Here is a 24,526-nt window from a genome sequence, read left to right on the forward strand (position 1 = left end):
GAGTTCATCTGTAATTGAAGGATCTGTTCGTTCATGTAAGGCCAGCCCACAGCCCAGCTTATCTGAGGTCAGTGTAGTTACACACCTAGTTTATATTTCCTCATTATTGAGTTTCCTTGGAGACTGATAAATACAAAGCCCAAACAATGACATCATCCCTTCCAAAAGGCGGGGAATTAACCGCCTGACTTCTGGAAAGACCAGTATTCACTTGGGGTTAGAGATACTCCTTTTATGTACAAAACAGATAGATTCTTGGGAGAGTCTCTGTAGAGTGAAAAATCAGAATTTCCAACCTGCATTTTCTACTGACTTCCATTGCAGTTGAACGTGGGTTTCTGTGGAGGGAAAAGGGAATGACGCTGGTTGACTGTCTGCTGTGGTGCCAGGCAGAGTCCAGAGGCTAAGAGATTAACTTGCCCAAAGCCAAACAGGAAGCAACAGAGAAAAACCTGAGCTGAGACAGAGTATGAGGGCTCTTCCCTGGTGCTCAGTATCAAGAGGTGCTCCTCAAAATTGCTACAGAGAAGGAGAAAGGAGAAAAGAATAGCCGTCCTGGCTCCGGCTTGTGTGACTGCCCTGCAGAGCTGCAGGGTCCCAGGCCACCCCTTGGGAAGTCTGCTGCCATTAAAGACCACTTCTTATTCATTGTTATTCCTCGTGCAGTAAAAACTTTCCTAAAACTTTGCCAAAGTTATTTGCAGAACTAATTATACTTCCCTTTGGTGAACACACTATGTGTACTGAACTTTTGTCCAATGTGGATCAAGTCAGCTTGGCGTAAGGTATACAGGAAAACCTCACTGATTCCAACATGTCAAAGAGGGAGCCTGTCTGAATCATCATACACACATTTTCATGTCATCTTTTAAGTCAGTGGTGGTGGTTTAGTTGCTAACTCATGTCCGACTCTTGGACTCCGTGGACCGTAGCCTGTCAGGCTTCTCTATCCATGGGGTTCTCCAGGCAAGAATACTGGAGTGGGTTGCCATTTCCTTCTCCAGGGGATCTTCCCAACCCAGGAATCGAACCCCGGTCTCCTGCATTGCAGGCTGATTCTTTACCGACTGAGCTAAGTCAGTACACAGTGAATTAAACTGGTGGTTTTCATCATCAATTTCTGAGAAAGCATGAAAGACTTTAAGGTTTAGTGAAGAAAGAGAGAAAAAAAAAGAAGAGCAACAGAGGACAGGAGCTCTTGGGGCAGTTGTTCTGGGTCTGAGTGTTAACAAGGAGTCCGGGTTTCAGGAAGATTTCTGGGAAGCCCAGAAAATAGGGCGCACGTCATGTTCGGTAGACTGCACAGGGCACGCTCTCGGCTAGGAGCAGGGGTTGACCCAGAATGCCTGTGCAGAAAGCACCTTGCTGAGTCATCAGAAAAGCTATGTTTTTTGTTTGTTTGTTTGTTTGTTTTTTTAAAGGAATGTTAGTTTAAAAGCTTTTGAGGAGTATTCATAGAGTAGCTCTGAGGTGGTGTAGCTACAGTAATTATCCACCGAGACCTGGCAGTCTAGAGTGGAGGTGGATGGTGGGTACTTCCCCAAATTAGAGAAAGAGGAGGATGAACACAGGAGGAATTTAAAGTCCTTTCCTGCAGCTACCTGGGCACCGCCCCATAATAGATATCCCCCAGCCTTCCATCTTATCAGCTTGGCCTTCCCCCACAAGAAACAACAGCTCAGTCATTCCCTGTAGTCTGCTTCTGCTAGTGCACCCAGGCTTGTCTGCCTAGACATCAGCTGCTTCAGTGTTGACACCACAACCCTCTTATCTTGCTTTTCTAAACCTTGCCTTTCTGGGGAATTTATCTCTACCTTTTATCGTCTCCTGCTCTGCACTGAAGTGATGCCGGTTCCTCTCCTCCCGGTACTGAATCCCTCTGGAATGTGTCCTGAAAGAGTGTTTCAAAAAAAAAAAAAAAAAGAAAGAGTGTTTCAGCTCTGACTTGGATCCCGACAGCCTAGGGGGCATCAAGGGATGTCCTGCCCAGGGGTACCCAGCAGGAGATTAGGCTCTGCTGGACCTCATGAAAGGATCGGGAAACAGCTGGCAGGTGAACCTCCACATGTTCCCAGCTCATGCAGTGTCCTGAGTCTTGCTGCACGTCGGGTGGATTTATTTGTCAGAGCGCCTCAGCTAGTTTGGCATTGAATCAGGGCCATTGTAGCTCTTTGGAACACCTCTCTCTCTCTCTGGCACTCCCCCTGGACCATCCCACTTAGTGGTGCATACCGGACACCCCCTTGATCTCTCCTCTGATCTCTGCCTGCAGGAGGCCCTCCACATCGGAAGTGCCCACAACCGGAGTGCCGTGCCCTTTACGGCCTCACCCGCCTCCAGCCCTGCCCCCAGGGTCATCACAAACCAGTACAATAACCCAGCTGGCCTCTACTCCTCTGAAAACATCTCCAGCTTCAACAACGCCTTGGAGTCAAAGACAGCAGCCAGTGGGCAGGGGACGAATGGCGGAGCGTGAGTAGGCCTGTGCAGTCCGCCCTGGGCCAGTCCTGGGAGAGGCTTACCACACCAGGACAGGCTGGTGCAGGCAGCGGGGAGAAGGGTCAACCGCTAGCCCAGAGAAAAACATCTACTTTAGCACTGTCTTTGTTTTTTAACTTTTTTGGCTGCATGTGAAATCTTAGTTCCCCAGTCAGGGGTCAAACCCTCACCCTCTACAGTGGACGGGACTGTCTTAACCACCGGACCGCTGGGGAAGTCCCTAGCACAGTTGTTTCTGTATTCATTTTCCTTGTCTCTGAAAACGGGGTGTTACCACCTGCCTTGTAGGGTTGTTGTGAAATAAGAAGTAAGCTGTAAAATGTCCAGTAGATTCTTCACTGAGACCCTGTTATTATTGTTCTGATTTCTGAGGTCATTGTCTTCCAAGTGCCCATCCTCCTTTCTTGACAGCCCTGCTGCTTCCTTAAAAATTCTTCAGTGTTTAGAGTTGGGGCTCTCTGCTTATGTTCACCATCCGATCTGGGCAAGGGATGGGTACTTCATGATGCAGTTTTTGGTGAAGCAATGTTTGCTTTTTTTCCCTCCAGTGGACCAGTAGAAACAATAGGAAGAAGAGACGTGCGTGCACATATAAATGTGTGTCCATTGGAACAGATTCTGATCTGGGATAGAGGAGGGCTTGGCCAGGGTGGGGAGGTCTAAGGAGACATCTTGCACAGGGCTGGGCAGGCCTGTCCCCTTTGGCCACAGCTGCCTCTAAGTCTTCATCTAAAGGATCCTTTGCGACTTCCCAGCAGAGGGGGCCCGGTATCAACTCCCTCCCAAACTCTTTAAAGATGAATCCAAAAACACGGGGAATCCCACAGCCCATGGCAAAGAACTGGGTTTGAGGATGGAGAGAGAGTAAGAGATGGGATCAGTTCTGTGTGGTAGAAAACAGGAGGGACTAGGTCATAAGTTGTCACTTCATTTGCCCAAAGGTGGCAGGGAAGATGAGGACTTGAGGACAGAGCTCTGGGTGCAGACATGGGGGACCAGGGCAGCTCATGTGAGCTGTATAGTGCATGCCCAGCCCAGAGGGGAAACCACTCCTTGACTCCAGTCAGACACTACATGCCGACCTAGGGTTTCCATTTCTGATGGATAATTGCATCAAAACAGAAGTCAGAAAGTTTTTTGTCTGAAATCTCCTGATTTTTAGATGTCAGTGACAGTCAAATTTGTTGGAAAATATCATGTGGTCCAAACTTGTCTTATCTCAAAGGGTCTTTCCTCCTTGGAACCCTCAGGTCTTTCTTTTTTTTTTGTAATTGAAGTATAGTTGATTTACAACCTTGTGTTAGTTTCAGGTTTACAGCAGAGTGATTGAGTTTTTTTTATCTATATATGTGTATTTAAATATTTTCAGATTCTTTTTTCATTATAGGTTATTACAAGATATTAAATATAGTTCCCTGTGCTACACAGTAAATCTTTGTTGTTTATCTGTTTTGTATATGGTGGTGTGTATCTGTTAATGCCACACTCCTAATTTATCCCTCCCCCACTTACCCCTTTGGTAACCATAAATTTGTTATGTCGTTGACTCTGTTTCTGTTTTTTAAATAGATTCATTTGTGTTATTTACGTGTAAGTGATATAATATTTGTCTTTGACTTCATTTGGTATGATATTATCTAGTTCTATTCATGTTGTTGCAAATGGCAATATTTCATTTTTTTAATGGCTGAGTAATATTCTGGTGTATATGTGTGTATCACATCTTCTTAAACCGATTGTCTGTTGCCAGGCACTCGGCTATTATAAATAGTGCTGCAGTGAACATTGAGGTGCATGTATCTTTTCAAATTAGAGTTTTCGTCTTTTCTAGATATATGCCCTGGAGTAGCTCTATTTTTAGTTTTTTTAAGGGACCTCCACACTGTCCTCCATAGTGGTTACACTAATTTACATTCCCACCAGCAGTGTAGGAGGGTTCCCTTTTCTCCACATCCTCTCCAGCATTTATTATTTGTGTACTTTTTGATGATGGCCATTCTGACCAGTGTGAGGTGATACCTCATTGTAGTTTTCATTTGCATTTCTCTAATAATTAGCAATGTTAAGCATCTTTTCATGTGCCTATAGGCCATCTGTATGTCATCTTTGGAGAGAAATGTCTGTTTAGGTCTTCTGCCAAATTTTTGATTGTTTTTTTTTTTTAATGTTAATTGTATGAGCTGTTTGCATATTTTGGAAGGTAACCCCTTGTTGTTGGTCACAGTGCTTGCAAATATTTTCTCCCATTCCCTAGATTGTTTTTTTGTTTTCGTTTAGAGTTGAAATCCTCAGTTCTCATATTAGTTCTGAAGCCAGTTTTGCTGTTCAGTTTCTCTGAAGTTCACCTTCAGCAAGACTCTGCCTGGCTGTTAGGGTGATTAAATGGCAAACTCATTGCTTCAGGTGCAGATTAGGACAGGTTAAGGCATGAGAGGTTCCGAACTACTTAAATGTTTGAAAAGAGTTGTTGTGGGGACCCTCTCGAGAGCTCTTTGATCATACTTGATCATATGATCCTTCTCCCTGAGAAAGAGAGCGAGACATCATGGGGTACTTGCTCCATGCAGGGCCCTGGGCCCAGCACCAAGAGGGCTCTGTGATTTCTTTCTAAGCTTCACAGGGCCTATTAGGGGAGACTTCTTGCGATGTGACTTGGCTTTGCAAGATGTTAATGGTCACCATCATTTGCTGTAGTAACCAAGGCAAAGTGGCTCCTAACGCTTCTTTGTCCTCCAGTTCTGAGTCCTACAGGCTGGAGATGATGATGCCTTTCAAGGTGACTTTGGGGACTTCTGGGGTACCTGAGGAAGAGTGCCACGCTGGGCCCCCCTAAGCTTTCCATGGCCAGACTCTGAAGTGAAGCTTTCTCTCAGGCAGCTCAATGGGGAGTTGGGGGTGAAACACTGAGAGCCATGATCCCCATTCTTTGGTGCTTTCGTGCTGGGGGAGGCTGAGAACGCGACCCTCTTTTACTGTCCCAGAGTGGAATGTTCCATGATCTGGATTTAATAACCCAGGAAATGACACATCCTTCACTGAAAAGCTGCTATGCATTGGGAGAAATATGTGCCTGGGAAGTATTTTTAGTATGGCCTTGGCCGTTATTCTTTCATTTGTGTCTTCTTTCTTTTCTCATACTCCCCGCCTGCCCCCTCCCTCCAATCCAAAACAATTAAATCTCCACTGTCTGGACACTGTGCAAGCCTGTCCTCCAGGCCCTGTCCCCTCCTGTCGCAGACTTTTTGGCTACAGTGGTCTCTGAGTCTTCATCACCGGTCTCCTTCCAGATTTTCTCAGCAGAGAGGGGCCCAGCTTCTGCTCCATCCCGAACTCTTTGAGGATGAATCCAGAAACAGTGGGAATACTGGCAGCCCCTGGCAGAGGAAATGCCCTCTGCATGGGTCTCTGCTTACTGGTCTGTTCCGACAGAGGCCAGTTGTGCTTATCGGTGAAGAAGAGTCTTGTGCAAACCCAGCAGCCACCAGGCCTCGTTGCCTGCTACGTCAGCAGAAGTCGCAAGTGCTCACCCCCCACTGTTTAGTCTGTGAAATTTGCTGAGGTTCCAGAATTGGCTCACTTCATACTTTGCATCTGAGGTCATCACTGATTCCCTGGGGTACACTCTGAGTTTCTTTGTCACATGCACTTCAAAACAGCCTGATGTGTGTGTGTCTTATAGGATTTCCCAGAGCCACATCCCCATCAGACAAGAACATAGGCAGCCTTGCCATTTCCAAATTAACCTGGTAAGGCAGATGAAAGGTACCGTCTGCCGCCTGTCCTCTCAGTGCACGCGTGTGCGCGCGCACACACACACGATTGAGTGGGAGGACTTCTGGGTCAGTTCAGCTTAGCAGTCACTTATTGACTGCCTCCATGAGGGTGGAGGAAATTCTGCTCTGTTCAAAAGAAAGCTTTCACCTGCCCTCTGACCTCTTTCCATTGAGCTTAGGGGCTCTGGTCATTTTCTGGTGATTTGGGCCTAGATTTCAATATATATATATATGATGCCACTTGATGCTTTCTTAAAGGTGCAAGCTTGATATATGGAGGGACCTGAGCTTGAATTCTAGCTCTGCCTCTTGCTAGCTGTTGGGACCTTGGGTAAACCACACAACCTCTAAAACTCAGTTTCTTCATCTATAAAGCAGATAATGTGAACTACCTGACCACCATGTTATTGAGAAGTTTCAATGAGATGTGCAAAAAATATCCACCATGGGGCCTGGCCTCTGGTGGTGCTCCGTAAATGCTATTTACTACAGATTTCAGCATGCATGAAGCGCTCCATACCCATTACTTCCCAGTACTAGGAGCTCTGTAGAGTGGAAGCACGTAGACAAATGTCATGGAGAAGATTTTGCTCTAACTTACTGTACACTTCTATATTTCCCAGCACTGTAGCTTAAGTTCAGCCAACCAGCACAGTTGATCACCTTTCTGATGGAGTGGTAGCCTCTTTGTGGAATAATGATTTGGGCTCCCCTAGGTGGTAAAGTGGTAAAGAACTCAATGCAGGAGACCTAAGAGACATGGGTTTGATCCCTGAGTTGGGAAGATCCCCTGGAGAGGGGCATGGCAACCCACTTCAGTATTCTTGCCTGGAGAATCCCATGGACAGAGGAGCCTGGTGGACTACAGTCCATTGTGTCACAAAGAAAGGACTTAGCATGCAGGCAACTAACACACTAGCCCCAAGATACTAGCTTTTCCTAATTGTGTTCTCAGGCAATCCCTCCATAAACTCATAATGCAGATTTCTAAACCAGTATAGTAGAAATAAGGGAGTACATTCATTGTTCTTTGTTCCAGGGATTCCAGAGGGACTATATTAGCCCTGACTCATTGGAGCTGGGTCAGAAGAAAATCTCCTTCATGAAGGTGGCTGCTTGCTCCTCTAACTAAACTTGTCCACAGCCCACAGACTGTGGCTCTGGGCTCTGGATATTCCACCCTCTTCTCATGGTGGCGATAATTACTCCTCTGGTTTCTCATTAGGCCCAACATCCAGCCTTTGAAGACTAAAACTTAGGGAGCCTTCTGGCCAGGATCCCCTTTCAAAAATGATTCCATCGGGTTTCTCAGAATAGTTGGTGAACACTGGGGTAACCAGGTTGGGGCATCTCAGACACGAAGAATCTGAGTCAGCCTACATCCTCCCCACCTATATAAAAATCACATACTAAAATCTCCTCTACATCATTTCTAGTTAGTGTTTAACCTTCATCATTTGGAGAAAATTTTTCTTATACTTAACTTTTTATTTCACAATAATTATAGATGCACACTGCAGTTATAGGGAACAAAACAGAGAGATCCTCTATACCCTTCAGCCAGTTTCCATCATTGGTAACATCCTGAAAATTAGAATGTTGGGGTTAGTCACATCAGTGAAGCTCAAAGAATGAATATGCTCTGTGGTCTCAGGGAAGGGCAAAATTTACGTAGGAGAGACTCATGAGCTGGTCACTTGCCCAGGCTGCAATTGGAGGAAGGAAGCCACCACCCCTGCCCATCCACGGCTCCTGGTCCCTGCCCTTGTCTGTCTTCCTCCCACCCACAGGGAACTGTGGGAGCCTTCCATCCCCGGGCAGGTGATGGGCCACCTGGAGGAATGGTTTTAACCACGCTGGGAGTAGAAGTTGAGTTTCCCCACTCTGTCTGTGTTGATACTGGAGGTTACTGGGGGCTGTTCATTGTTGCTGGAGTGGGAGTTGTGGCTACCCACATGGCCTCCCAAGACTCATAGTGGGTGAGTGGTGGCCTGTTCACTGCTGGGTGGTAGTGAAAGTCATGGCTGTCCACTAGGCTGTCTTCATTCAGCTGGGTTGGGATGACATATGGGCTTCCTACTGATCATTCTCCGATACCCCAGTGGGGTGGTTGGTGCATCTCATTTCAGACCAGTGAGGGTGGAAGTCTAGACCCTGCACTGGCCTTTTTTTTTTTCATTTGGCCAGAAAAAAGTGTTTATTGTTTCTGAGCCTTGCACCATCCTGGCTGTTGCCTTCTCCATCATTTTGTTGGAGAGGGCATGATTTTCTGGGGACTTCTCTTATCTGAGCTTGTTGCCCTTTCTGGGTTGCTGCCTTATTTAGCTCCACATCTGAAATACATGAAGCAAAAAGAAAACCCTGGGGACTCATCACTGTCATTCCTCGGGTCCCAGGGTCTCTGGCTGGCCTGCCTTCTCCTGTCCCCCTTTCTGCATCTTATGTTCATCTTATATTTGATGTCCAGGTGTTTAGATGTACTTAGTGGAAAGAATAGGGATACTTATGTCCACTCCCACCTTCCCCAGTGGGAAAATGATTTTTATTATTTATTTATTTATTTTTAAAGATTTTTTTTTTTTTTTAATGTGGACTACTTTTTTAAGTCTTTAGTGAATTTTGTTACAAAAATTCTGTTTTATGTTTTGGTTTTTTGGCCAAGGCATGTGGGATTTTAGTTCACTGACCAGGAATGGAACCTACACCCCCTGCATCGGGAAGCGAAGTCTTAACCACTGGACTGCCAGGGACGTCCTGGAAAATTATTTTATGAACAGAATATCTTCTCTTTCTGGATGCATCTTATAATTCAAGTATCTCTCTTTTTGTTCCAAATTTGTCACACAACAGGCAGTTTTGGTGTGGAACCAAAGTTGACTTACTATGTGAGAAAAATGATGCCATTAAGGTTATAGCAGCAGTGGGATTTTTTTCTTATGGCTTCTTTGTTTTAGTTGAGATTTATATACAGATTATTAAGTTGTGCTGCAGGTGATGGCGCAAAAAAAAAAAAGAGTCTTTTATGTCCACTCTGGTCACTTCGCTATTTTGGTGGAGTAGACTCTCTTCCCAGGGTTACTGTCCCATAGGTGTGCTTTTTCTCTGTTCTTCTTGACCTTCTGACCTTCATCCCAGCTGCTCTTTTGACTGGAACAGGCTTGTGTATTCTCTTAAGGTCTGCAGGCTTAGCCTCTGAAATCCTCCTCTTGAGACAAACTCAAAGGGAGTTTCTTCCTGATGTTCGAAAGACTACTGGCCTTAAGCACCTGGCTATGTCAGCTACTTCATCAGGCAGAGAGTGCCTGACTTGGGATATTGCTGGGGAGACAGGTCCTGTGGTCAGGGCCTAAGAGATTGGAAGAAAATATTAAACATTGAGGGAACTGGTGGTATACATTCAGCATCAAGTCTGACAGGGAGAAACAAGAAGCAGGAAATATGAAGAGTGTAATGGATAGTTACTCTGAGGGAGTTAAATTGATTAAATTCTTATATTTTGTTTTTAAAATTGTGAAGACTGAGTTTAGAAGACTGCACTTACTTTTAGTGACCCACCCTCACAAGTTTTTCTCCTGGTAACTCTAGTCATACACCTACCGTTTTTTGAAATCTTATCACTTTAGAATTCTTCCTTTCAATGCTGTTACTATACATAAAGAATGAGAATGCTTTTTTTTAGGACTCCGTTACTCATGCATATTTTTGTCCTAGAATTTTTTTTTTAAGATATTGTGATGTCATTTGTCCATATCTGATAGTCTAATGTCTAAGACTTGGGTCTTAGGATATTATTTTTGAATTAAGCAAATCATAGCTTCAAATAAGGCAATGGATGTTGAAAGTGCTTTATAAATTGTCAAGTGGTAGAAAGATAATGTCATTATTTAAGAAGAAACACTAAGTTGTTTTCTTTTTTTTAATCACAGAAATATTTTCCAAGACAGTTTGCTGGAAGAATATGTGATGACCTTGTAGTTTGGGGTCTGTCATTTTTAGCGGTCCCTTGGTGGCTTCCAGACATAACAACATAGGCCAAAGAAGGGGAAAAATTCTCCCCAAGAACATTCCACTGTCTGATCTTGATTTTAAAATAGTTCTAAGTGTAACAGAAAAAAACGTTTGTCAAAATAACATAATTCATTTAGTACAGGGCAAGCTCAGAACTCAAGACCCGAAGAAGGAGTCTGGCATATAACTCAAATGATAGGGCTGAAAAGGTGGGCCAGAGGAAGACCATGGCCCTTGGTGACAGTCACTCCTCAGGGTGGCCCATCACCTGCCTGGGGAGATGCAAGAGAGAGACAAGTGCAGGGGCCACCCACTGTGGGCGGACAGAGGTGGTGGCCACCCCCTCCCCACCCACGGCCAGCACAGGTGACCTGCTGATGCGTCTCTCTCCATAACATGTTGGCCTTCCCCGAGAGCAGCAGAGCAGTTGTCCCTCTTGGAGGGCTCTGTCCTCAACTGTGAGAACCTGGCTGTGTAGTCAAAGCAAAAACCCGGAGTTTCACTGACGTGAGTGACCTTGTGACTTGAGGCACATTTAAAATGGAATGTAAACTAATTATACAATGGGTGGGTTATAAATTGCATCGCCATCTGGTATTTCCTCTTTGGCTTCCCCGGGCACACTGTCCCTCTTCCCTAGCGGGTGATGGCTTCTGAAAAAGCAGCCAAGGCTCAGAGGCTGCAGGTGATCAGGACCCAGGAACCCGGTTTGCCCATTTACCTGGCACAGCCTTGGGGGGTTCCCTGTGACCCCACAGGAGCAGAGACGATACAGCAAGGAGGGGAGAGAGGGACTTGGTCTACTTCCCTAACTCCTGCCAAGCTCTGACCCTGTGCCAGGCACTGATCCAGGGCAGGACCCACAATGATGGAAAAGACAGGCCATGGCCCAGCCCTCATGGGGCTTACTTTGCAGGGAGAGATAGACAATAAAGAAATAAGTATAATTTGTGGTAAAAGAGTTAGAAACATGTGGAGAAAGATAGAGCGGAGCAAGGGCAGGAGTGATATGGATGGGGTGGACTGTTTTAAGCTGAGGGTCGGGGGCCCCTCTGAGGAGGGACATCTGAGCAGAGACCTGAGTGAAGCATGGAGGCCACAGGGCCACGCAGGGAGGGAACATTTCAGGCAGAGGGAGCAGGATGTACAAAGGCCCTGAGGCTGGTGCGTCCTAGAAACCTGTCTGCCTGGAGTGAGCAAGGGGTACCAAGCGATGTGCTTGGAGAGGGGAGCAGAGCCACATCTTTTATAGCCTTTGTACTTTTTGTAGCAAATATTTACTCCAAAGAAGATGAATTTGGTTAAGTTTGTGTTTTTGTTATTAAAACTGTATATATTTGGTTCTGAGTCAGATGAGAACACTTTGAGCCCCATCATGACACAGTCTGATTCTTATGTTTAAAATCTCTCTCTGGCCTCTGGTCAGAGGAAAGACAGTTCCAGGGGCTGAGAGTGGCAGCCAGAGGACAAGTTAGAAAGCTGGTCAGCTGGGCTGTTAATGGATGGCATGGCTAGAGCAGGCAGTGGAGGGGGTGGGACTCAGGACAGACCTCAGAGGTAAAGCTCACTGGAGTCTGCCTCCCTTTCACTCTCCTCCCTCCCTCAGACCAGGCAGCAGCAGTGCCTCCCCTGGAAAATGGGCTCTGGAGGAAAGAGGCCCCCACTTTGCCTGTCTCATCCTGTCGTGGGGAGCCCAGAGGGACAAGGGGAGGTGTGAGCAGCAAGGCCTGGTTTGCCCCATCCCTAGGCCTGAGCTAAGCCTCTGTCACGGCCGCCCCCCCACCCCACCCCATCTCCCTTACACGGAGCAGCACTGTATTGTTTAGAGTACTTACCTAGAGATTGCCATAGTGAAGTTAAGTCAGACAAAGATGAATATCATGTGATATCACTTATATGTGAATCTAAAAAAAAAAAAAAAATGGTACAAATGAACTTACTTACAAAACAGAAACTGAGTCATAGATGTAGAAAACAAACTTATAGTTGCCAGTGGGAAAAGGCGGAGGTTTGGGGGTAGGAGAAATGATAAATTGGGAGATCGGGATTGACATATACATACTGCTGCTGCTGCTAAGTCGCTTCAGTCGTGTCCAACTCTGTGCGACCCCATAGACTGCAGCCCACCAGGCTTCGCCGTCCCTGGGATTCTCCAGGCAAGAACACTGGAGTGGGTTGCTATTTCCTTCTACTGTATATAAAATAGATAACTGATAAGGACTTACTGTATAGCACAGAGAACTTTACTCAATACTCTGTAATGGCCTATATGGGAAAACAATCTAAAAAAGACTGGATATATGTATATGTATAATTGATTCACTCTATACCTGAAACTAACACAACATTCTTAATCAACTGTACTGCAATAAAAAAACAAAGTACTTACCTTTCTCATCCTTGCCACCAACCCTGTGAACTGGACAAGGCATACACTGTTACCTCTGTGTGGTAGGTGAAGAGACCAGAGCTCCTTGCCATGAGAATGAGGAGTGTTTATAGAGACAGAGAGAGCACTTTGATATCATCAGGAAACACTGATTTCTGCTCTGGGGAAAGAATGGGGCCTGGACTAAGGGGACCCAGCTGAGTTTTCAGTGCTCAGTTGTGGTTGATATTTTCCCTCTTCTAAATTTTCTTTCGACATAATGTTGTTTATATAATTTTGAAAGAAGCACAGCATTCCCGTTCCATGGGATTAGGCCAAAGAGTAATTGAATCACCCAAACTAGCCTCTTCCTGACTTGAAGCAGCAACTAGCCCTGCCTACAGACACCTCACCATATCATCAGGGGGTCCATGGCTGCATTAGGACCTGGCTTCATCCATTGGGATAATTTCTCTTCACTCTTTGACACAGGGGTGTCTTCGCTTGGAAGGGGGTGCCTGGTGGATTTTTTTCCCCTAGCTTCTGACATGTCCTAATGAACTTGCAAACATTCTTTACAGCTTAGACCATTCTCAGCTCCCAAGCGGACTCGTCATCGACAAAGAATCTGAAGTTTACAAGATGCTTCAGGAGAAACAGGAGTTAAATGAGCCTCCGAAACAGTCCACTTCGTTCCTGGTTTTGCAGGAAATCCTGGAGTCTGAGGAGAAAGGTAGTCAGCCGTGTGTGTGGTCCGAAGCTGTTGTTTGAGGCCTGGGCTGAGGGGTAGTCGTTGCTGAAACACAGGTGAACACAGCCTGAGAAGTGGAGAGAGCACAGTGTGCTTTGGAAGACCGGCCTCTAAAATGCTAAAAGCTCTTTCAAACAAACAAAAAAAGAGGGGGAATGAATGAGCTCTCAGCCACACCTGCTTAGCTGTTTCCTGTCACAGGCACTGCGGGAGACTAAGGGCTGGGGTGAACTTGACGGTTGTGGGATTCTGTGGGGCTGTCCATTGGCCACATTCCATGTTTCTGTGGTGGTTGGCATGTGTGAGTGGGTGAAGGTCGTGGGCTGTGACAGCAGAGTGAATGAATCAGCAGCACAGGGAATTCAGGCTCCAGGCTTCACTTTGAGGCTGTGCGCTTGTTCTTGCTCTAGGGTGGGCGGTCTCTTCAAAGTCTGAGGGCCCCCAGTTTGGCCACATACCCCGGAATTGACCTTAGGCAACCCTTTGAACCTTTCTAGCCTTGTTTGCTCATCGGTCAATCGGGGATAAAAATCCTTTCCTCTTAAGATTGGTGTAAGGATCAAATTACACAAAACACCCATCATTGTGACTGGCACACACAGTAGGTGCTTCATAACTGTGACAATGTATGAAACCTCATCAAGAGGTTCCAGGCCAGCCTTAGCTTGTCCACACGTGAGATCTGATGCTCAAGGCACCCAGGGCTACCCGTGTGGCTCTGCAGGTCTCAGGAGATAGTCTTTGCCCTGTATACATCAGACACTGTTTGTTTCTTATGATAATTTTCAAGCGGATGGCAGCAAGCTGTCTCAGCTTTGTAGCAACAACAGTAAGAAATTTGTGGCAGATGGGTGTGCTGTATAAGGGAGGCTTTTCCTCCTTCTCAAAAAGGTGACCTGTGAGCCACAACTCTCAGGCTCACCCACCTCCTAGGTGGTCATTCATAAGCCTCTGATTCTCACCGTCAACCTAGCTACCAGTGACGTCTGGAGAGTTGGGGTTTGCAGCCCTCCCAGGGCTCAGCCCTCCACACTCTGCACTGTCCTTTTCCCTGAGGCTTACTGGAGTCCTGCCTTCTCTTGCTCTCTTCCTCCCAGTGTGCCTGCCTGTGAAGAGAGAGTTGGTACTTCTGGGAAGGACACGTGGTGGTTCTGTGAGATCCACTTCAGCCAGGCTCCAGAGGGTCTGGCTCTTTGCCCAGGGCAGCCAGTAAGGGTCAGAACTGAGCTCCCTCTGGAAGAGTCCCCTTCCTCCTGAAAGTCCCCAACTGCAGAATCGGCTCCCCAGGAGTCCTTCCTGAGCTGAAAGTCCCCTAGTGAACACACCCAGCACCCAGGCTTCCTCCCCACTTGGGTGGGTTCCTTAGAGAAATTGGCAATTTAGAGGCACAGGAAGTTAGGAAAATTCTTCTTTTACGCTAGAAGAATATTGTCCCTACCAGCAATATCCCCCTTTGCTTGGAGTACCTGTGCAGTTTGGAAGGAATGAGTCGTATACTCTATATTAAGTTCCGGTCTTAGCCCAACTGACCGATGTCATGGGGTCCAACCCTAGAGGATGATGGTTTTTCAAAACATGTGAGAAATCACAACTCTACTCTGAATAAATGGATGTAAAACCCTTTATTTAAGAAAGGAAATGTCAGTCTGTTCCAACCCAAAGTAGAGCATATACCTTGCAGGGCTCAGCTCGCTGAACGCCCTCAGGTCACAGAGGTCACAGAGAAGGACCTGAAGCCCAGGATCACTGAACTGTCCTGAGGTGGCAGTTCCATGCTCATCAATATCTAGACCCCTTCCATCCTGTGTTCTGCCTGCCAAGCCAGTGGTCTCCATTCTCAAGGCTACCTTCTGGTGCTAGTTGGCAGCTAGTGCTCCAGCCATCATGCCTACTTCCAGGCACCAGGAAGGCTAATTGAGGAATCCATCTTCCAGATGAACCAGCTTTCTTTTTCCCAGAAGCCCCACATGACTATTCCATTTATATTTTGACCAGAATTTAGTCACATGGCCCTATCTAGTTGCAAGAGAGTTTGAGAATTATAGTTTTTCTCCCCTGGGTTGGATGACTGGATATCTTCTTATGCCAAATAAAATAAAAATTTTGCTAAAAATGAAAAGGGAGATAGATCTTGTGGTCTCTCCTTTATCTCTTAATATGCACTTGCATTAAATTTTCACAAAAGAAACAGTATTAAGTTCCAATCCAGACATCTACCACATGCAGAAGGCTCTCAAGTAAGGGAGCTCAAATGCCTGTTTTCATTTGAGATATAATGGTCAAAGCTCAGGGCAGTGGCTGGTGCGTGGTAAAAGCACTCGGTGAGGGTTGCTGTCATTTGAGAAGGCCTGTAGTTCATGAAGCAGCACTGCACCACCAGCACTGGTGTCCAGGATCTGCCCACGACTCACCACGAGACCTTGAGGGAGTGGCTCGTCTCTCTAAGTCCTAGTCTCTGCACATGTCCAGTGAGGCTAATAATGGCTACTTCACAGGTGGTTTAAAGTCTGGAGGGAAATGGCATGTGCAAAGTGCCAGGCACATAGTCAGTGAGGCCCTGGTGGGAGGTGTGGCTCTAGCAGGTGAAAAAAGTGGAAGTGTTAGTTGCTTAGTCGTGTCCGACTTTTTGACCCCATGACTGTAACCTGCCAGGCTCCTCTGTCCGTGGAATTCTCTGGGCAAGAATACTGGAGTGGGTTGCATTCCCTCCTCCAGGGCATCTTCCTGACCCAGAGATTGAACCTGGGTCTCCCACATTGAAGGCGGATTCCTTACCATCTGAGCCACCAGGCTGCAGCAGGGCTTGGTGATAAATCTCCAGACTCAATGTGGGTCTTCTCATTTGGGGTGAAATTTAGCCTCTGGACTGGGAGAAAGGGTCTGGGATTCCTCACACTCCCTCTTGCTTTAGGTCAAATTCTAAAATTTGCAGGGAGAAGGAGTCTTTTTTTTAAAATTGTGGTGACATCTGTCTAATACAGGACTTCCCAGGTGGCGTTCGTGGTAAAGAACCTGCCTCCAGTATTCTTGCCTTGCAGGCTACTGTCTATGGGGTTGCAAAGAGTCGGATACAATTGAAGCGACTTAGCACACAGCACACATACCAAACACAAAATTTACCATCTTAACCACTTTTTAGTGTACAATTCTGTGACAACATGGACATTCATATTGTGCTGTCATCACCACCTTCCATCCACACAGCTCTTCATCTTGCAAAACTGAAACTCTGCACTCATTCAACACTAACTCCTCATGGTACCCTCCCTCCTGGCCCATGGAAACCACCATCTTACTTTCTGTTGCCATGAATTTGACTATTTCATGTATTTCATGTGAGTGCAGTCAGGTGGAGGCTTGCTTAGAAGGTATCTAGGCTCATTTTGGCAAGTGCCCAGGGTTTCGGGAGAATCCTTAGGTGGTCTGCGGTTCAGGTTGTGGAGGACCATCAGGTGTGAAGTTAAGGACCGTGAATTTGATTCTGTAGGCAGTGTGGAGTCCTCGAGTGTTGTTGAGCAGTGAAGTGGACAGAAAAAAGATGTGGAATTTTCTTTGCATTTGCAGTGTTGGCTGACTTGGTAAGAAAAGAAAATCAAGCCAGCAGGTGGTGCTGCAGGGCTGCATAAGCTGCAGCAAGGTCAGCATTAGGCAGCACACAGCCTTCTCTGCTCACACTGTGCCCAGCTCCATCAGTTCACTTCTCTCTGTTCCAAAAAGGGATGTGGGTTCTCCTACCAAGTGGGGCTCATGTGTCATGTTACTTCTCTCCTCCTGCACTTCCTACCTTTCCTGGTAATTTTTCTGTGAAAAACAGTCCATCACATAAGACACCCTGACCTCATAGGGTTGGCTGCCTTAGAACTACCGATTTTCTCTCCAAGCTGTCCAGGTATGCAAAGATGCCATTTCCTTGTCTTCACAGCAGGTAGACAGCCGAGCTGGTTCCAGCCAGAAAGTGAAGGATCTTGTCTGGGACACTCAGAGTCATGAGGCTGCCCAGCCAGGCCCCTCTGAGATCCCTTCAGGCAGGGCCAGAATTAGGATAAGGTGAGGGAGGCATTTGCTTTGGGTACAGAATTTAAGTTGGTACCCCAAAACTTGATAATCAAGACAGAAATAATACTTGAGTGCAATATCTTTTAAAAATAAAAATGCCAAAATGAACAAAGCTGGGACTGTGACCAAGGAAGGGAGAAAGGTTTGGAAAGGCAAGATGATACCTTGGGCTGTGCATGTGTGCATGCTAAATTGCTTCAGTTGTGTTTGACTCTTTGTGACCCTATGGACTGTAGCCCACCATTCTTTTCTGCTAAGCCTGTGGTAGGCTCTGTGGAGTATTGAAAAAATATATGAAACTGGTGCTCCAGTAATTTGTAGTCCAGAGAGAGATGTGTAAATAGCTGACAAACATAACAATACTTACTGGCCAACATCATAGGAAAAAAAAATGTGATGTGGAAACACAGCCAACCAAATATATAGCAATAATAGTAATATTAGTAGCTTGCCATTATTATTCACAGCTACCTACACAGGTGATGAACTGGGCTGTAGGCAGAGCTCTAGAAACTAGGAGCTGGTTTTGCACACAGAAAACTGACTGCAGGAAGGCTGCTACTGTCTCTGCTCTGTGGCAGGTGGTTTTTATCTGACTTCTTCTAGCATTCTGTACTATAATGATTTTGTTGTCCTTGTAATGTGGGTTTCTTTTGGCATCTGACTACACTGCCATTTGATTATCAGGTGTTTTAAATTTTTTCCATCTATGTATTTTTAAGTCCCATATGTGTTTGCACGTGCAATCAGCATGTAATGTAATTTGTTTTGAGGGCTGACCTTATATGCCAGGGAGGGCTACATGTCTCTTTTCAATCATTTTGTTCCACTCTGAAGGGGAAACGTTCTCCTATTTTATAGAAAAGGAAACTGTGGACCAGAGAAGTTAAGTAACTTGCCCAGGATCACACAGCAGTCAAGTCTGTTTGATTTTGGTGCCCATGACCTTGCTGGAACATATATATAAATGACTCTGAAAGAGCTAAATGATTCTTATACAATCCTGCCCTTCCTGGCTAACCCAAGTGTTTTCCTCCTTTTAGGGGATCCCAACAAGCCCTCAGGATTTAGAAGTGTTAAGGCTCCAGTCACCAAAGTGGCTGCATCAATTGGAAATGCCCAGAAGCTGCCCATGTGTGACAAATGTGGCACTGGCATTGTGTGAGTATCTGCCTTCCCCAGGCATTGGTGGCCCTGCAGATTGTGTAAACCATGAAAATGTGGAAAGTGCTGGATGTTGCCCATTGTGGGCGTGATGGAGAAAAAATCCTGCCTGGAAAATGGAGCAGAGAGGCGAGGTTGGTCCTGTGTCCCAGAGCCAGGTGATGAAGGCTTTCCTTGGCTGTGAAACCCTTAGGGTATGAACATGTCAAACCAGAAAAAGCAGGGCTGCTCTGTTGAAGTGGGAGGGACTTCCGGAAGTCTTCAAGGGAATGTCTCTGGCCTCCAGGCAAGAGAAGCCCCTTTATGACTGGAAGCCAATGGGGAGGCTCTGATCTGCCTTTGGATGGGCCTCTTGGGAGGAGCCCTGGCCTGTCACCTTCAGGTGCTCATCACTAACAGAGCACCTCTCCTCCGCCCCTCCTGCAGCGGCATGTTTGTGAAGCTGCGGGACCGTCACCGCCACCCCGAGTGTTACGTGTGCACCGACTGTGGCACCAACCTGAAACAGAAGGGCCATTTCTACGTGGAGGATCAGATCTACTGTGAAAAGCATGCCCGGGAGCGGGTCACTCCACCCGAGGGCTATGACGTGATCACGGTGTTCCCCAAGTGAGCAGGCAGCTCCTCGCCCAGCACTGCTCTCCATGCAGCCCCTGCTGCATTTTGTCTTCTGAAAGCTCTGGCCTCTCTCTTCTTCTGAGTTCTCGCTTACTTTGGTTTTGTCGCTGCTCATTCAGCATCACGTTCCCCTTTACTAATGACTCACGCTGGCTGTGTGATGCCCGCTTTTATAATTAATGGGAGATGGCCTTGTTTGGTGTCCCTTTGCCAGTGTCACTGTGTCTTCTCTTTCCCTCCACTCATCTCTGCTGCAAATGGACATCAGCCAAATTCAAACCAAACTGAATTTAATATGTCTGATGATGATTTCATTTTTACTCAATAAATTAATAGACTTAAAGGCAATGTGGTGTCTCCTTACCATGTGACCATGTGTCCTCTTTCTTATCTCAAGCCAGACGAGATTTCTGAGGCTTTTCCTCTTGTTTTGGGGTTTCCACTCCTTTGAGATTTGCAGGCCTTTTCCTCCAGGTTTGAGAACACTGGCATTTGAAACAGCCATGTTTTTTTTTTGGCCCTGCCACAGAGCATTCAGGATCTTAGTTCCCAACCAGGGGTGGAATCCAGGTCTTTGGCAGTGTGAGCACAGAGTCCTAATCACAGGACCACCAGGGAAGTCCCAACAGCCATGTTCCTTTATTTCTTTGCAGCTTACCCCAAATTATTCTCTGATACTAATATAAGATAGTTATGTTGTAACAGAATATTTTCTTTACATCTGGCTGTTTGGGGACTTACCTGAGGAAATGAATGCTTTCCAAGTGGCCTTAAAATACTCAAGTCCTTCCCCAGGCTGGTTTGCTGCCATTACAACCTCTCCTTTATGAAGGGAAGTAAACTCAGGAAGGTGGCCAGCAGCCCTAAACCTGCAGGTTGCTCAGGGAAGTGGCAAATGCATTCTCTTCCAAGAAGAGACAGGGAACCCTGGCTGTTAAGGGGCCTTGCATCAGAGATCTGAGGTTCAGTTCAGTTCAGTTGCTCAGTTGTGTCCGACTCTTTGCGACCCCATGGACTGCAGCACACCAGGCTTCCCTGTCCATCACCAACTCCCGAAGCTTGCTCAAACTCATGTCCATCAAGTTGGTGATGCCATATAATCATCTCATCCTCTGTCATCCCCTTCTCCTCCCACCTTCAATCTTTGCCAGTATCAGTTCAGTTCAGTCGCTCAGTTGTGTCTGACTCTTTGTGACCCCATGAACCACAGCACGCCAGGCCTCCCTGTCCATCGCCAACTCCTGGAGTCCACCCAAACCCATGTCCATTGAGTTGGTGATGCCATCCAACCATCTCATCCTCTGTCGTCCCCTTATCCTTCTGCCCTCAATCTTTCCTAGCATCAGGGTCTTTTCAAATGAGTCAGTTCTTCACATCAAGTGGCCAAAGTATTGGAGTTTCAGCTTCAGCATCAGTCCTTCCAATGAATATTCAGAACTGATTTCCTTTAGGATGGACTGGTTGGATCTGCTTGCAGCCCAAGGGACTCTCAAGAGTCTTCTCCAACACCACAGTTCAAAAGCATCAGTTTTTCAGCGCTCAGCTTTCTTTATGGTCTAACTCTCATATCTATACATGACTACTGGAAAAACCATAGTTGAGGTTACCAAAGGTCATCTCTTGGTGACTAACCACTAGTGGAGTCATTTGCTCAAACAATGGCACTCCCATCACTCTAGAGACTGATTTGTTAAGAGATAGACGGGTCACTCCACCAACCCTTCTCTGAAAGAGCAAATCGTCTGCCTTAAGTAGTATTCACCACCATGGGTAATAGCTGATGTCCTTTATGGACTAGCTTTCTAAGAGTAAGGATTCTAATTAGATGGTAGTGCTAGGATTTTACTTTGCAGTTCTCTGAAACTTGGATGCACCAGGGACAGTTTAGACGTAAGCAGTTCTAGTCTATAAGACCTGAAGCAAAACTTTCAGGCAGAAAACTATTTTAAAGCTCTTGATTTTTCTTTTCTTTTCTGTTTGCAATTAGTTCTTTGGGTTTCTGATGTGGCGCTAGTGATAAAGAATCCACCTACCAATGTAGGAGACACAGAAGACACAGGTTTAATCTCTGGGTTGGGAAGATCACATAGTGGAGGAAATGGTGATTCACTCCAGTATTCTTGCCTGTAAATTCCATGGACAGAGGGTCCTGGTGGGCTACAATCCATGAGGTGGAAAAGAGTCAGACATCTGGGCACAATTCTTACTTTCAACTCTTTTCTGTTTCTAAGTTTGTAAAAGGCAAGATGATTGAAACTTCTTAATTTGGGCAAATCCACACAAAATGAAAGCTCTCTGAACCACAACAAGTTTGATGGATTTACAAATACAGTAGCAATTGTGATTTGGGTTTATTGATTGGAAAAGGATGAATGGGTGGGTATTACACTCTTAGAACTTTTCCCAGTTCTTTTCCTCAGATAATGTGCCAAATGTCTGACACTTGCTTAATGACAGTATTATTCTTAGGAGTGGATCTGAGGTGCGGGGTGCCTCCCTTCCAGTGGAGGTCAGATCCCATGAGTGTCAAGTGGCCACTATGGCTGCTATCTACAGCCTCCAAGGCTAATTAACTTCCTAACAAAATGAAACAGGGTGTCAGCATTACTGTCCTCAGTACAAGTTGTGTGTTTTATGGCCAAGAACTCCTCTTCTGCAGCCATTGGTTTATAGAATTATTTTAGCCAAGAGTAATTTTAAGTTTTGGCTTGTTGTCCTTGCCTACCATGTTCATGTGATTTTATTTCTTCTGCCATGCTTAATCTAAAATGAGGGCAAAAATAGAAGGAATGTATGGAATATCTCTAATATTCCATCATTCTTTAAATGCTAAGCCTTTGGACAACTTCCTAAAGAGGAAAAACAGAGTCACAGACTTTGATGAAATGATTCCCTCTGATTTGCAACACTCTTCTACTTCTTGATTTAGTTAACATCAGTGGTCTTCCAGGACAAAGCCTCCTCTGGACAGGCTTCTCTGCTGGTTCACCACACCTAGGATCTGATGTGCCCACATATCCAGAGCACACCTCAAGGGCACGCATCACATGAGACTCATTACATAATCATAGTCTCCTGAAAGGAGCAAAGCCCCCATAGGAGCTGTTCTGTCTTTATCAGTTTTGTCAATTGAGCAGGGAGATAGTCCACAAATGTTTGGTGAACAAATTTGTAAATGTATGCTTCATCCTTGTCCTAAGTACAGTGCAAGCTGAAGCTGAAACTCCAATACTTTGGCCACCTGATGCGAAGAGCTGATTCATTGGAAAAGGCCGTGATGCTGGGAAAGATTGAGGGCAGGAGGAGAAGGGGACGACAGAGGATGAGATGGCTGTATGGCATCGCCGGCTCGATGGACATGGGTTTGGGTGGACCCAGGGAGTTGGTGATGGACAGGGAGGCCTGGCGTGCTGCGGTTCACGGGGTTGCAAAGAGTCGGACATGACTGAGCAACTGAACTGAACTGAACTGAATAACCATAATAAAAAAGGAAAAGCTAGAACCAATAAATCAATTTTAATAATACATTGTATTGGGCTTCCCTGGTGGTCCAGTGGTTAAGAATTTGCTTTGCAATGCAAAGGACACAGATTTGATCCCTGGTCCGGGAAGATCCCACATGCCTTGGATTAATTAAGCCCAGTGTGCCACAACTACTGAGCTTGTGTGCTGTAGCTACTGAAGCCACCTCAGTGAGAAGCCCCCACACTGCAACAAAGAGTAGCCCCCGCTAGCCACAACTAGAGAAAATCTGAGTTCAGAAACAAGGACCCACAACAGCTTAAATAAATAAATAATACATTGTATTTAGTACCATATATCCAAAGTGTTATTTTAATCTATGCCACTTGCCACATTTCAAATGCTCAATAGGCACATGTAGCTACTGACTACCTTTACTGGACCATACAACCTGCACCTTCCTTAAAGCAAGACATCTTGGATTTCTGTTTTGCTTCTAGGTATCATGTTTTTCCTTGTTTCCATATGTCCCAGATCTCTTCTAATTGCCTTGCACTCTGACTTCTCAATTCTGCCCATCCTCCACTAGGACTGCTATTTTGAAAGCATCCTGTTGGTTTCTCCAGCCAAACCCAATGTCAACTTAAAAGTGCACAACTTGAGAGCTGTGAGCTTAAGCTTTATTCAGAGTCTTATTGAGGACTACTGCCCAGGAAACAGTCAATCAGTAGCTCTGAGTAAGCTGCTCCAAAGAGATAAGGAAGGAGTCAGTATACATGTGAATTTTATGACTGGGAAATATGAGTAGTTAAGCATACATCTTGGTAAAAGATCACTGCTAATCATGAAGAACAGACATCTAAAGTTAGTGATTTCAGTACTTTTCTACATATGCAAAGATGGAAGAATCTGGAGTTCTTGAACTTCTTCCCAGGATATGCATCTAATTATCTAGGGGCCAAAGCACAGAGTGCCTCATCCTGTTTTTTCCATCCTGAATTCCCTTCAGGGTGCACTGTTGGTAGGTAATTGCAGTGGGTTGTGATTTAACCCACTCCTTTAGGTGATAAGAGATACTCTTTGTTCTTTTTGGTTCACTTCCCACTTTGGGTCATAAATTTGACCAAAGTGTGGGAGGCATTTCATGACCAATTTGTCCCGTGGGCTAGGAAGACTCATTCCTAGGATAAGAATTCCGTTGATTGGCTATTCATGTGCTATATTTGAATTAGGCCCTGTTATCGTATAGAGTCTCGGTATCATCTATCTTACTAGACTGTTGTGATCCAAGAAATGTTTCTCCCATATTGCTTTTCCCCATATTTAGAGTTCAGTTCATTTGCTCAGCTGTGTCCAACTCTTTGCGGCCCCATGGACTGCAGCATGCCAGGCTTCCCTTCCATCACCAACTTCTGGAGCTTGCTCAAACTCATAATATTTAGAATTACACTATTACAATTAATTTTACAGAGAGTTATATATGTGACAAATTGCCTCAAGACATTTAGCCACTGTTAATTTAGTCAGAGACCTGGTTACATGATGGTAATGCAAGAAACAAGAATCTTATAAAATAGGCAGGGTATAAGTAATAGCATTAGTAAGACTATAGTACAGCAGTGAGAAAACTCAAAGCATAAATGGTTTAAAAACAACAGAGAGAAAAAGTTAGAACAATGATTAGTATAACTCGTTGCAATCTGGATACTAATAAGCCAACAAGTTCAGAAGGGAGCCCACTGAAGAAGCCAAATTCTGGATAAATCAGGTAGAGAGAAAAAGGTAAATGTTTCATCTTTGTTTACATAGGTATGCTTTAGTCAGGAG

The 24,526-nt window shown here is 45.6% G+C and overlaps 1 protein-coding gene across 1 annotated transcript in view; it reads left to right on the top strand.

Annotated features, from left to right (window-relative positions):
• The window catches only part of PDLIM1 (PDZ and LIM domain 1), a 39,219-nt gene extending 19,634 nt beyond the window's left edge, over window positions 1-19,585 (top strand). The window contains exons 4-7 of the mRNA XM_081552236.1: window positions 2,273-2,472; window positions 13,230-13,381; window positions 18,499-18,616; window positions 19,046-19,585. Of these exons, the coding sequence (XP_081408362.1) occupies window positions 2,273-2,472; window positions 13,230-13,381; window positions 18,499-18,616; window positions 19,046-19,232 (657 nt within the window). The 3' untranslated portion in view covers window positions 19,233-19,585. The remainder of the gene's footprint in view (window positions 1-2,272; window positions 2,473-13,229; window positions 13,382-18,498; window positions 18,617-19,045) is intronic.
• The last annotated feature ends 4,941 nt before the right edge of the window (window positions 19,586-24,526 follow it).

Source organism: Giraffa tippelskirchi, chromosome 2 (assembly GCF_054371585.1).
Source record: "Giraffa tippelskirchi isolate mGirTip1 chromosome 2, T2T-mGirTip1v1.2.pri, whole genome shotgun sequence".
Lineage (NCBI taxonomy): Eukaryota > Metazoa > Chordata > Mammalia > Artiodactyla > Giraffidae > Giraffa > Giraffa tippelskirchi.